Source organism: Macaca nemestrina, chromosome 4 (genome assembly GCF_043159975.1).
Source record: "Macaca nemestrina isolate mMacNem1 chromosome 4, mMacNem.hap1, whole genome shotgun sequence".
NCBI lineage: Eukaryota > Metazoa > Chordata > Mammalia > Primates > Cercopithecidae > Macaca > Macaca nemestrina.
In genome coordinates, this window is record NC_092128.1 from 29,796,396 (window position 1) to 29,809,937 (window position 13,542).

Below are 13,542 nucleotides of genomic sequence, written 5' to 3' on the forward strand. Positions count from 1 at the left end.
ACTCCTGTAATCCCAGCACTTTGGGAGGCTGAGGTGGGTGGATCACCTGAGATCAGGAGTTCAAGGCCAGCCTGGCCAACATGATGAAACCTGTCTCTACTAAAAATACAAAAATTAGCTGGGTGTGGTGGTGCACGCCTGTTGTATCAGCTACTGGGGAGGCTGAGGCAGAAGAATGGCTTGAACCTGGGAGTTGGAGGTTGCAGTGAGCCAAGATCGTTGCTATTGCACTCCAGCCTAGGGGACAGGGCGAGACTCTGTCTCCAAAAAAAAAAAAAAAAAAAAGTGACTAGAGGGAAAAGAAAAACCAGAAACAGTTACTTCTTGATCCACTCAAACTGGCATTCTCACCATTTCCCAATTACACTTTAATTTTTTTTGCTTCTATACTTTAATCATCCCACCCTATTATTAAGAAAAAAAAAAAGTGTTTTTCCACTTGCTAAAACGTTACTATAATTCATAGCCCAGTTAAGTGTCATGTTCCTAACGAAGCCTGATTAACCCAGCTGGAAATGAGCGCTCAAGGAATCTGAACTTTTCTTTTTCTTTTTGAGATGGAGTCTCGCTCTGACACCCAGGCTGGAGTGCAATGGCACCATTTCGGCTCACTGCAACCTCCACCTCCTGGGTTGAGGTGATTCTCCTGCCTCGGCCTCTTGAGTAGCTGGGACTACAGGTGCGTGGCACCACGCCCAGCTAATTTTTGTATTTTTAGTAGAGATGGGGTTTCACCATATTGGCCAGGCTGGTCTCGAACTCCTGACCTCATGATCTGCCCGCCTCAGGCTCCTAAAGTGCTGGGATTACAGGTGTGAGCCACTGCGCCCGGCCTTTTTTTTTTTTTTTTTGAGATGGAGTCTGGCTCTGTCCCCCAGGCTAGAGTGCAGTGGTGCAATCTCGGCTCACTGCAGCCTCTGCCTCCTGGGTTCAAGCGATTCTCCTGCCTCAGCCTTCTGAGTAGCTGGGATTACAGGTGCCCTCCACTACCCCCGGCTAATTTTTGTACTTTTAGTAGAGACGGAGTTTCACCATGTTGGCCACGCTGCTCTTGAACTCCTGACCTCAGGTGATCCACCTGTCTCGGCCTCCCAAAGTGGGAATCTGAACTTTTCTAAGCCTCTTGTTTGTGTAGTGAATATGGATTTATAATCTGTCATGGCATTTATCATATATGTCCTTGTATCATTATTTATATATGTGTATTATCTCCTCACCAAAATATAAGATTCTGAGGGTAAAGACATTGCCTCATTTGCCCTTACAGCTCTTAGAGTAGGTCAGTAAGCATTTGTTTAAAAAAAGAAATGGGGTTGCTGGGCACAGTGGCTCACGCCTGTAACCCCAGCACTTTGGGAGGCCAAGGCAGGCGGGTCACCTGAGGTCAGGAGTTCGAGACCAGCCTGACTAACATGGTGAAACCCCGTCTCTACTAAAAATACAAAAATTAGCCAGGTGTAGTGGAGGTCAACTGTAATCTCAGCTACTCAGGAGGCTGAGGCAGGGGAGTTGCTTGAACCTGGGAGGCGGAGGTTGCAGTGAGCTGAGATCACACCATTGCACTCCAGCCTGTGCGACGGAGTGAGACTCTGTCTCAAAAAAATAAATAAATAAAATAAAAATAATAAAATAATAAAAATTAAAAATAGAAATTAAATTAAGAAATAAAAAAAAAAATGGGCTGGGCATGGTGGCTCACACCTCTAATCCCAGCACTTTGGGAGGATGAGGCGAGAGGATCACTTGAGGCTGGCTGTTTGAGAGTAGCCTGAGCAACAGAGCAAGACCTTGTGTCTTCAAAAAAATTTTTTAAGTTAGCTGGGCATGGTGGCATGTGCCTAAAGTCCCAGCTACTCAGAAGACTGAGGTGGGAGGATCACCTGTTCCCAGGAATTGAAGGATGCAGGGAAACACTATTGTACTACTGCACTCCAGCCTGGGTGACAGAGCAAGACTCTGTCTCTACTTAAAAAAAAAGGAAAACGGCCGGGCGTGGTGGCTCAAGCCTGTAATCCCAGCACTTTGGGAGGCCGAGACGGGCGGATCACGAGGTCAGGAGATCGAGACCATCCTGGCTAACAAGGTGAAACCCCGTCTCTACTAAAAAATACAAAAAAATTAGCCGGGCGAGGTGGCGGGTGCCTGTAGTCCCAGCTACTTGGGAGGCTGAGACAGGAGAATGGCCTGAACCCAGGAGGCAGAGCTTGCAGTGAGCTGAGATCCAGCCACTGCACTTCAGCCTGGGCGACAGAGCAAGACTCCATCTCAAAAAAAAAAAAAAAAAAAAGGAAAAGAAATGAATGCGTATTCACTGGGGTACACATTTACTATTTGTATTAATAAAGTATTAAATATTTTTCTATCATATATACAGCCATAAAATCTTATAAATAAGTAAATTAAAATGAAAGAACAAATGAAACGCTGAGCTGTACTGCCAAAGAGTAAAGGCAAGAGGCTGGCAAAGTCCAAATTTCTCTATTTCTTTTGTCCATCAACTACTAGTGGATGCTGTGATCAAATATTAATCTGCCAGGTCAAGTCCTCTTTACTCCTGAAGCAGAAACACCAAACATTAAATCAGGGCAAATTACTTGCTGGAAAACCAATAGGGTCACAAAACTAAGGGTGAAGCATTTTCTCCTGTAATCCATGTTACCTCAATGAGTAGTGTTCACTAGTGCTCTGCTATTAGTAAATCAGTGAGTCAAAACAAAGCATTACCTAATAATGGAATATTAGACAAAGGTAGATATTTGTCAACTGTAAAATGGCAAAGTTAACTAGATCATATTTGACAAGCGAAGGCCAGAAAAAGTAAATTCATCAAGAATTGAGATCTATTTCTTCCAAGATAGTTCTTTTATTGTCAACCTTCTTTAAAGATTTATGCTGAAACAACAGAACTTTTTGGAGACTTACTTTAGCCAAAGGCACAGAGAACAAGCTCTTACCACTTTCTGCTAGAGCAGCAGCCACTTCATTGAGAGTGGAATAGATGTTGCAGGCAGCCCATCGGCACTGGGCCCCCAGAGCACCTAGAGTTTCCATAAGTACCTGTATTAAAGACAAAGCAGGGGATGAGCAAGCCTGGGCCAAACAACTAGTCAAGGAGATAAAGTTTATATATTTTACAATCAGAAAATACAACAGGAATGACTTAGGCCAGTGATTTTCAAATTGGGCTCTACAGAACTTCTTCAGTATTCTAAGAAGGCGGCAAGTATTGGGGGAAGCCATGGGAAGAGGGAGGCTCCAGCTGACTCTCTGTTTTTACCAATTTAAATTAAGCCTCCCCATAAGATTTAATAAATCAAGGACTTCAGAGCCAAAACTTTTCTTAAAAAACACAGATTTACAGTTCTGCTTCTGTTTAGAATACACAAAGCTACAAGAGAAGCTCCCACCTTAATGACATGAAAAAGCTGGGTAGCTACTAGGAAGGCTGAGGTGGGAGGACTGCTTGAGCATGGGAGATGGAGGCTGTAGTGAGTCGTGATTGTGCCACTGAACTCCAGCCTGGACAATAGAGTGAGACCCTGTCTCCAAAAAACCAAACACATGGCCAGGCATGGTGGCTCATGCCTGTAATCCCACTTTGGGAGGCTGAGGTGGGTCATTACCTGAGGTCAGGAGTTCGAGACCAGCCTGGCCAACATGGTGAACCCTATCTCTACTAAAAATACAGAAAAATTAGCCGGGCATGGTGGCGCACGCCTGTAGTCCCAGCTACTTGGGAGGCTGAGGCAGGACAATGGCTTGAAACGGTGAGACAGAGGTTGCAGTGAGCTAAGATTGTACCACTGCACTCCAGCCTGGACAACAAGAGCAAAGCTCTGTCTCAAATGGCTGAGCGCAGTGGCTCACGCCTGTAATCCCAACACTTTGGGAGGCTGAGGCGGGCAGATCATGAGATCAGGAGATCGAGACTATCCTGGCTAACATGGTGAAACCCCGTCTCTACTAAAAACACACAAAAAAATTAGCCAGGCGTGGTGGCGGGTGCCTGTAGTCTCAGCTACTCGGGAGGCTGAGGCAGGAGAACGGTGTGAACCTGGGAGGCGGAGCTTGCAGTGAGCCGAGATTGCACTATTGCACTCTAGCCTGCGTGACACAGCAAGACTCCGTCTCAAAACAAAACAAAAAAAAAAACCAAAACGAACAAACACACACACACAAACCCCCAAAACTGGGTAATCTACAAAGCCAAACTCTTCTTGAGCCCATCAAAGAGCTGAGGCCATAAAGCACAGCTGAGGCCGTAAAGCACCGAAGTGAACTGCCCTCCAAAGAGTGACACATCCTTTTAAAGAGAGAGGGAAGACTGTTTTACCTTTGGCAGCGCATGTGAGGAAGAAATGGCTGCCGCAGATGAGGATAAGAAAATGTCAGCTAAACTTTTGAACAATTAGGAAAGGCGGGGTGTGGGAAAGTGTGTCAATGTGGAATTTGTTGAAGCTCCAGGCACAAGTAGATTTCCCATTCACATGCAGGCTGTCTTCCAGAGGCTTCCACCCAGTGCTCAAAAGAAAGACTGGGGCAGGGAAGTGACTGGCTGTGCTCAGAAACAGACATGAAACCTGGGCACTTCCCTATACTCTTCTCTCATAGGAAGCAAAAGCCTCAAGCTATAGGAAGAGCAGGAAGTGGGCCTGCTATTAGGGACCAGGCAAAGATCCACTGTTTCTGGAGGAAGGCAGAAGCAAAAACTCTCTGCCTCTGGGAGAGGCACAGGAAAAACTTTTGGGCCCAGGACAGTTCACTGATACAAAGTAAGGATCTGCTACCTCTCCAGCTCTCCAGGGAGGGCAGGAAAATATGTCTTGCCCAAGACCCACCACAGATGCAAGGCAAAGTTTGGCTGCTACAGATAGGAGAGGCAGGAATATTGAGAAAACCCTGCCCTCACAGACGTCTGCCTAAGACTGAGACCGCACCAGAGATCCAAAAACCCCACTTGCCCTCACCGTGTGCTTAGCCCCAGGAAACAAGGAGCAGCAGTCTAGTATGGCAGATGGGACAGGTACTTGAAAAGAGGACACTTCTGTGGCACACGTGTGCAGAAGTAGCTGAAAACTGAGGGTAAAGCAGAAATACTGAGGAATGTCCTTTGGTAACCTCAAATTACAAGGTTATAGCAGTCCACTGCTGGAGGAATTTGAAGCCTTTATTGGTATACAACAAACTCTAAATCCAGCCCAATTCATGACTATAATGAAAACTAATATACTACCACTCAATTAAAAATGTCAGGACATATAAAAAGTAAAAACAAAACAAAACAAAAAAAAACACTGTCAGGAAATGAGTAAACAATAGAGGCAGGCTCTCAAATGAGCCAGATGTTTGATCACACAGGAGCTTTAAAATAACTATGATTAATATGTTTATGTTATTTATTTTTACTTTTTTAGGGTCTTGCTATGTTGCCCAGGCTGGAGTAATATGTGTATGTTAAAGGATCTAGTTGAGAAAGACAGACAACATCTATGAATAGACAGAAAATTTCAGCAGAGATGGAAACTATAAAAAGTCAAATACAGGCCGGTGCGGTGGCTCAGGCCTGTAAAGGCTAGCACCTTGGGAGGCTGAGGTGGGCGGATCACCTGGGGTCGGGAGTTTGAGACCAGCCTGACCAACATGGAGAAACCCCATCTCTACTAAAAATACAAAATTAGCCGCTTGGTGGCAGATGCCTGTAATCCGTTATTCGGGAGGCTGAGGCAGGAGAATCGCTTGAACCCAGGAGTTGGAGGTTGTGGCGAGACAAGATTGCGCCATTGCACTCCAGCCTGGGCAACAGGAGCAAAATTCTGTCTTAAAAAAAAAGGCAAATACAAATGCCAGAAAAAAAAATGTCAAATTAAAAGTTCCTTCAACAGGTTTATCATCAGACTGGGCACATCCAGGGACAGAATCAGTGAACCTGAAGATAGACCAATAAAATTTACTGAACTGAGCCAGGCACAGTGGCTCATGCCTGTAACCCTAGCACTTTGAAAGGCTGAGGCAGGAGATCGCTTGAGGCCAGGAGTTTGACACCAGCCTGGGCATCACAGCAAGATCTCATTTCTACATAAAATTAAAAAAATTAGCCAGGCATGATGGTACATGCCTGTAGTCCCAGTTACTTGGGAGACTGGGGCAGGAGGAACGCTTGAGCCCAGGAGTTTGAGGCTGCAATGAGCCTGCAATGACTGTACCATTGCGCTGCAGCCTGGGTGACACAGTGAGACACTACTCAACAAAACAAAACAAAAACAAAAAAAGAAATTACTGAACTGAAATACAAAAAGAAAAAGACTGGCAGAAAAAAATCAGAACAGAGTGCTTAAAATCTATGGGATCTATGGGAATCTATGGATTCTTTCCCTCTTTGCCTTCTGGAACTCCAATTACATGTATGGAGAGGAAAAAAAGAGGATCTGGGAACAATGACATTTCAAAACCAAACAGCACATTAGTGCCCAGATCCACTAAAAGGAGCCAGGCATTCTGGGAGAAATGGCTGATTCCAAGAGTAGGACATGGAATGTTCAAGATAAGCGGAGGTGATCTTGTACCAAAAGCAAGGAAGTGTTCAAAGAATAAAAGCGACATGTCAAAAGACAAGTCACAGAAGCCACACTGAAGAGGCTCTCCCTGGTCAAATTGGTAACAAGATGATCATGTAAGTAAGTAATGATAGTAATGGATTATAACTTATTAAATAAAATAGGAAACAATGATTCCATACAAATAAAAATAATGAATAAATCAAAGATAAAGAATGAGATATTTACAGTTTCATAGTATTACCTCACATAAACATATTAATTCTATTTTTATTTATTTTTGAGACAGGGTCTCACTCTGTCACCCAGGCTGGAGTGCAGTGCAATCTCAGCTCACTGCTCACTGTAATCTCTACCTTCCGGGCTCAATCAATCCTCCCACCTCAGCCTCCCGTAGCTGGAACTACAGGCACATGCCACCACACCTGGCTAACTTTTGTATTTTTTTGTAGAAATGGTGTTTTGCCATGTTGCCTAGGCTAGTCTTGAACTTCTGGACTCAAGTGATCTCTGCCAGCCTTGACCTCCCAAAGTGCTGGGATTACAGGCGTGAGCCATCGCACCCAGTCTAAAAAACATATTAATTATAAACTGGGAAAAATAACTTTTACAGAGGAAAATCCTGGCAGACAATATCTCAATCAAGGGATTAAAGTGAACATCATCAGTTCTGGGACAAACTGAAATCATGTGCCACCTGACAGGATGTATCACTTCCCTGTATTCCCATCATAGATGCATAGCCTGAATCTCATAATAAGGAAGCATCAGAAAAATCCAAATTGAGGAAATTCTACAAAATAATTCATCTGTAATCTTCAAAAGTGTCAAGGTCATGAAAATCAAAGAAAGATTGAGAAAGTATTCTGTACTAATGAAGATTAAAAAGACATGACAATTAAATGTGACATATAACCATGGACTGGATTCTTTTGTTACAAAAATATTATCAGAACAACAAGTGAAACTCCAGTGGGATCTAAGGATTAGATGGTAATAATGAATCAATGTTAATTTTCTACTTCTGATGGTTATACTGGTTGTACAGGAAAATGTCCTTGTTTGTAGAAAATATACGCTAAGGTATTTGGGGAATGCTATGGTCTGAATGTATGTCCTCCCCCCACAGAGTCATATGTTAAAAACTAACCCCCTAGGTGACGATGGTATTAAAAAGTGATTACGGAAGTGATTGGGAGGTGATTAGACATGAGAGTTCTACCCTCACAAATGGGATTAGTGTACTTATAAAACAGGCCTGAGGAAGCTTGCTTTCCCCTTTGGCCATGTGAGGGCACATAGAAAGCGCCATCTATGAGGAACAGGCCCTCACCAGACACTGAATCTGCTGGCGCCTTGATCTTGGACTTCCCAGCCTCCAGAACTGTGAACAATAAATATCTATTGTTTATTAATTACCCAGTCTAAGGTATTTTGTTATAGCAGCCCAAATGAACTAAGATAAGGGTGAAAGAGTATTAGGTTGGCAAACAAAGCAAAATTTCTTTGTAGTTATTTTTTAAAGGAAAAAAATGTGGGGTGGAAACAATAAATTAATATTAAAATTGGTAAGCTAATTGTGATTAATCCATTCAGGAAAAAAATAGAAAAGGAACCATGAAGGGTGGTAATGCTCAGTGGGCCTAAGGGTAAAAAACAAACTAGATGTAATTCAGCAACATGAGACAGTAGAGAAGCACTTACTATTTTAAGCTACCACACTGAAGTCTCATGTCGCTGACTGAGCAGGCCAAAAAAGATTCAAGAGTGTTTCTGTCTTGATTCATTAGTCTGTAGCTCCAAAATAGATAGCTTTTCAATTTATTATATTAATTTTGGGCAGTCAAGGTACTCTTTTCCTCGGAGAACATATAACCCAGAAAAGTCTCATAGTGAAGATGCTAATAGTAGCTGTCTGTACCTTGAGGAATCTCTAATGTTCTGAATCAGGAATGTGACCATATAAGTGTTGTGCTTTGGGAGACATGATCTTTGGAAAGCTGATCTAGCCACACAGATGACCCAGATCTTATGGATCCCCATAAAAGATTCCAGACCATTGCTCAATATTCCAATTTCCCTATAGTGGTCTCATTATGGTTAGCAACTCCATATACACTGCATCTCTGGTGATAAAAGAGGAGATCTAGAAAATTGTGGGGGCATTTTTGGTTGCCACAATAATTGGAAGGAGAGTGCTATTGGCATTCAGTGGACAGGACCAGAAATCTCTATATTCTGAAAGTGTCTCAACAAAAAACTGTGTCTGTAGCTGGTACAATTTTCAAATGTCAAAACGAAAGTTCACATGGGTGAAAAACCTATCTACAATTATCTGAGTACTCAAATCTAATTCCACTTTACAAATTAGCAAAAAGTAGTTTTGTAGTTTTAATACAAAACAATAGTTTTTCCAGGAATGTAACAGCTATATAAATGAAGAGAAAACTCATACTTTTTGTTGTTCTTGTTGTTCAGAAGTTTACAAAAAGTTGTTTACTATTTCAGAAAATCATGGCAATGCTGCTCTGATGCTCTGGAATCAATAACACATTTCTTTCTGTCTTCAAATAATACTATTTCAAATAATACTGTGAAATAGTACAAATATCTGATTGTTCTACTATAGTTGTCCTCGAGTATTTACATATTGAAATACACATTATTTTAAGTATTGTACTTTCTTTTTTTCCTCCTTCATATTTCAGTTAAGATTTTATATTGATTTTTTTTAAAGATTATATGTACCTAGACATGTTATATCTGAATTTCACTTCAGGATAATTCAGGGACACTGCAAAAAAAAAAGTTTTTTAATAAAAAGGGGACATTAAAACTGATGAGAGTAAGGTAGGAATCACTGGTGTAAGCAAATCATGGTAATTCCAAGCCCCTTGCTAGGACTGATGGAGCACAGGCACGTGATCCAGTTCTGCCCAATGAGACATGATGGAGTATCCTGGAGGGACTTCTCTTGAGCGAGGAAGAAATGGTCCCTCTTCTTTTTCATGTCAGTTTGTGATGACTAGAATAGCTGTAAGCATCTTGCTATCAGCTTGAGGGTGAAGTAAGCATACTGAGGAGGCAGCTCCAAGAGAATCAGAGAGGTGAAGCTGGAACCCTGAGATCCTGCATCTGAAGTCTGCCTTCCCTTTGGACTTTCTGCTATGTACTGTGATAAATTCCTTTATGTGACATAACTTTTATTACAGTCTATTGTTACAATTGCTCTCTTTTATTTTGAGTTATTGTTGTTCATTTCTTACTGCGTTGAATTTATAGCTGTCTCTCAGTATCCTCAGGGAATTGATTCCAGGACTCCCATGGATACCAAAATCTGAGGATGCTCAAGTCCCTTATATAAAATGATGTAATGGGCTGGGCGCGGTGGCTTAAGCCTGTAATCCCAGCACTTTGGGAGGCCGAGACGGGCGGATCACGAGGTCAGGAGATCGAGACCGTCCTGGCTAACACGGTGAAACCCCGTTTCTACTAAAAAATACAAAAAAATTAGCCGGGCGAGGTGGCGGGCGCCTGTAGTCCCAGCTACTCAGGAGGCTGAGGCAGGAGAATGGTGTGAACGCGGGAGGCGGAGCTCACAGTGAGCCGAGATCCGGCCACTGCACTCCAGCCTGGGTGACAGAGCGAGACTCCGTCTCAAAAAAAATAAAAATAAAATAAAATAAAATGATGTAATGTTTGCATATAATCTGTGCACATCCTTCTGTATATTTTAAAGCATCGCTAGGTTATTTATAATACCTAATACAGTGTAAATGCTATGTAAATAGTTGTTATATTTCTTATCTGTTATTTTTTATTGCTGTATTATTTTATTTTCTGAATATTTTTGATCTGCAGTTGGTCAAATCCTCAGGAAGCAGAACTGGTGGATATGGAGGGCCAATTGCATAAATTAAATTTGATCATAGGTATATATGTACAGGAAAAAACATAATATATATAGGGTTCAGTACTGCCTGAAGTTTCAGGTGTCCACTAGGGGTCTTGAAACTTATCCCCCACAGACAAAGCAGGAGGACTACTATATATTGAAGTTAAAATCTTGACTCTGTGATTTCTAGCTGTATAACCGTAAACAAATATTTTAGGCCCTCTGAGCCTCAGCTTTTCGTTTATAAAATGGAAACAAGAATACCTCCTTTATATGGCCATTATAAGGATTAATGAGCTAATACTTGTTAAGCTCTTAACTCGGTGCTTGGCATCTTGTAAGCTTTCGGTAGCTCGTGGCTATTATTAACTATTGTTATTAAAAGGAGAAAAGAAAAGAACTCACAGCAGTCTGAGCAGTGATGTGTGTGCAACCCACAATTTTGGCTCCAGCCAAAGGCTTTTCTCCTTGAGCTCTCTTCCTCAAAGCCATCAATGCAGGCATTTCTGAAAAGCCCCAATAAATACAGCAATATTAAAGAAGAGGGAATAAGAGATAAAAGAACAAACAGAAAAACTTATTTTCTTAAGTTAAGATCCTTCCCCTGATCAGGTTAGATTAGGTTTCTCCAGGGATCAAGACATTAAACCTGAATTTTCCTTTATAAAGGGCTTTCAGAGGTTCCAGGGTTCTGATTCTCTATATTCCTGTCCTTATCCAGTCTCTCTCCCTTTTTTTTTTTCCAAATATAGGGTTCCTTCTAGACTTGCCAGATTTCCCCAGTGTTTTCTGAACTCATATTTCTTTTGTTATAAGTATTCTTATCACATAGAAATTTCACCAGACCCCAGACATAAAAAGGGATTAATACAGACAAAAAGACACAGGCAGGTTAAGAAGGAAAAGGTGCTTGTTTTCTTTACCTTGTTCAGCAATTTCAATTTCTCTTCGTCCAAACTCTGCCTGTTTGATGTTCTTAACACAGAAGTCACTGCTTCCCTTAGAGTTCTTTTGCTGCTTGTCCCTGGGGGATGTCTCATCATCAGAGCTATCTGTATATGAAGCCGCTGGAATGACAGAATAAAAAACGCTCAGGGAATAAAAAAATGCTTCCTCTAAAATTCCAAACCACGGAGCGAACTGAGGCTTCTCTAGCCACCTAACGCCATATAAATTTTTTACCTCTGGTAAGCAACTACATGCTATACACAGACCAGAAGAGGGAAGCTGAAAGAGATTGCCAAAGACATTCTTCCTGGATAGCCTTAACTTGAAATTAGGGTTAACTTCATCTTCAGAACATACAGAGGTCCTTGAATATGCAAAAAGGGAAGGTTACACCACGGTAGCATTAGGTGAAAGTTCCTAATGCAAGATCATGGTCATTAACCTGTGGATTTTTGGGATTCTAGCTACTCTGCTCTGTGTGCTGCTTAAATATTTGATATAATTTGTGTTTTAGTACAATTACTGAACAGATAAGACCTAGAAAATAAGGAATCCATGGGAAAGTAATTAAGAACCACACAAAAAGTATTTGTCTCACATAACAGAGCTTTCTTTTTTAAGACGGACTCTGATGAGGCTGAATTGTGCCTGCAGACCTAATTAGACATTAACAATGAAGTATTCAATGTGCTCTCCCTTCTTGCTGGCCTCAGTGGGTCCCGCGTTAGGCATTTTAGACTCCCAAAGAAGTGAATAAATCCTCTTTGGTACAATAAAATGCTCTGATAACTAATCCATTTAGCAACATACACTAGAGTGTGAAAGGTCCAAAACTTTTTATCGTGGCTAACAGGCAGCTGCTTGCTACTGCTATTCACATGCTTAGCTGGGGTCTTTTTAGTCTTCACAGGATTCTGTAGTTACTAACCACTTGCTAGATTATTTGAAGCAGCGTCCTTCCCTGATTTGCATTTGAATTTCTGAAGATAGTTCTTAACCTCCAAGTTTTTTGGGGGGTTAAGAAACACTCTCTAGAAAAAGGTTTGTATCTCTCAATGGAGTAAAGTACTGCCATCACTTTTAAGGGTAGAAAACTGTGAAAGCTCAGAGTGCCTACGGTCTATGATACTCTGATCTACTTATATCCAGAGAATTAAGGCATTTCTGAGATTTCTTAGCAAACGGTCTATCTCTGGGAGGGCTGTAAAAGGCAAGTCTGACCTTGCCCAGTTAATCAGGCATGGCACTACAAACCATTTGGGCAGGAGGGGCTTGAGAATCTCTCATGGAGCTGGAGCAAAGTCCTAACACGAGGCAACAGGAATGAACATGGGCACCAGGGGAGGTGAGGGAATTAGTAAATCCCCAAAGAGACTTTTGTTCTTGAAAGGAGCTAATCTGTACAAAAAGTTTGTGTTCTCTCTCCTAGGGTGAGTGAAAGCTCAAAGTACTTTTGGCAACAGAACCCAGAAACAGCTTTCCGGGAAGTCATCTGTTTTACTAATCAATATTCAGAAATACCTAATAAACTAGAGGCTTAGGGGAACCATGCTTCTACTACCTGAGAGAGAAAAAAATAGCCATCCCTAACCCTGATCCAGATTTATGGGAAAATTACTTTTGAAGAAAGTGTTCATATTCAGAATATCCTGAAATCTCAAATCCTTTTTCAGAGTCATGATGACTTTTATGCTTCCCAATGGCCATTCAAATATATTGGTCATGTGTTCTGGAGTCAGTCTTTGATTTGAGTCTCAGTCTCTGTTTCTGGGTGTATGCGGAGCTGATCCATTTGAAAGAGTTGTTAATTTACTCACGTATTCAGTCATTCACACACTCGGTTGTTTATTCAAATTTTAATTACGCATCTATTGTGTGCTAGACACAGTCTAGGTGCTGGAAATATAGGACAGATATAGATGGTCCTTACCTTCATGGAGTTTTCAGTCAAGTCAGTGAGTCAAAGAAGAAATAACTAGTTACAAAATTAGTTATTTAGAGCTTAAAAAAAAACAGTTGTAATGTGTGCTGTAAAGCGGAAATCAGGATGTCATAAGACTATATAATAGGAGAACATGACTTGTCAGAGTCAAATGGTTGAGCAGATTAAGTAAGATAATATATGTAAAGTGCTTAGTGCAATGC

General features: G+C 41.6%; 1 protein-coding gene across 9 annotated transcripts in view; it reads right to left on the reverse strand.

Moving 5' to 3' along the window:
• Nucleotides 1–13,542, reverse strand: part of LOC105471408 (adenosylhomocysteinase like 2) — a 212,411-nt gene that overhangs the window by 31,263 nt on the left and 167,606 nt on the right. For all 9 annotated transcript variants that reach the window (XM_011723897.3, XM_011723896.3, XM_071094519.1 and 6 more), the window contains 3 exons: nucleotides 11,373–11,516; nucleotides 10,855–10,955; nucleotides 2,955–3,057 (listed from right to left, as the gene is read on the reverse strand). In XM_011723897.3, coding sequence (XP_011722199.1) covers nucleotides 2,955–3,057; nucleotides 10,855–10,955; nucleotides 11,373–11,516 — 348 coding nt within the window. The remainder of the gene's footprint in view (nucleotides 1–2,954; nucleotides 3,058–10,854; nucleotides 10,956–11,372; nucleotides 11,517–13,542) is intronic.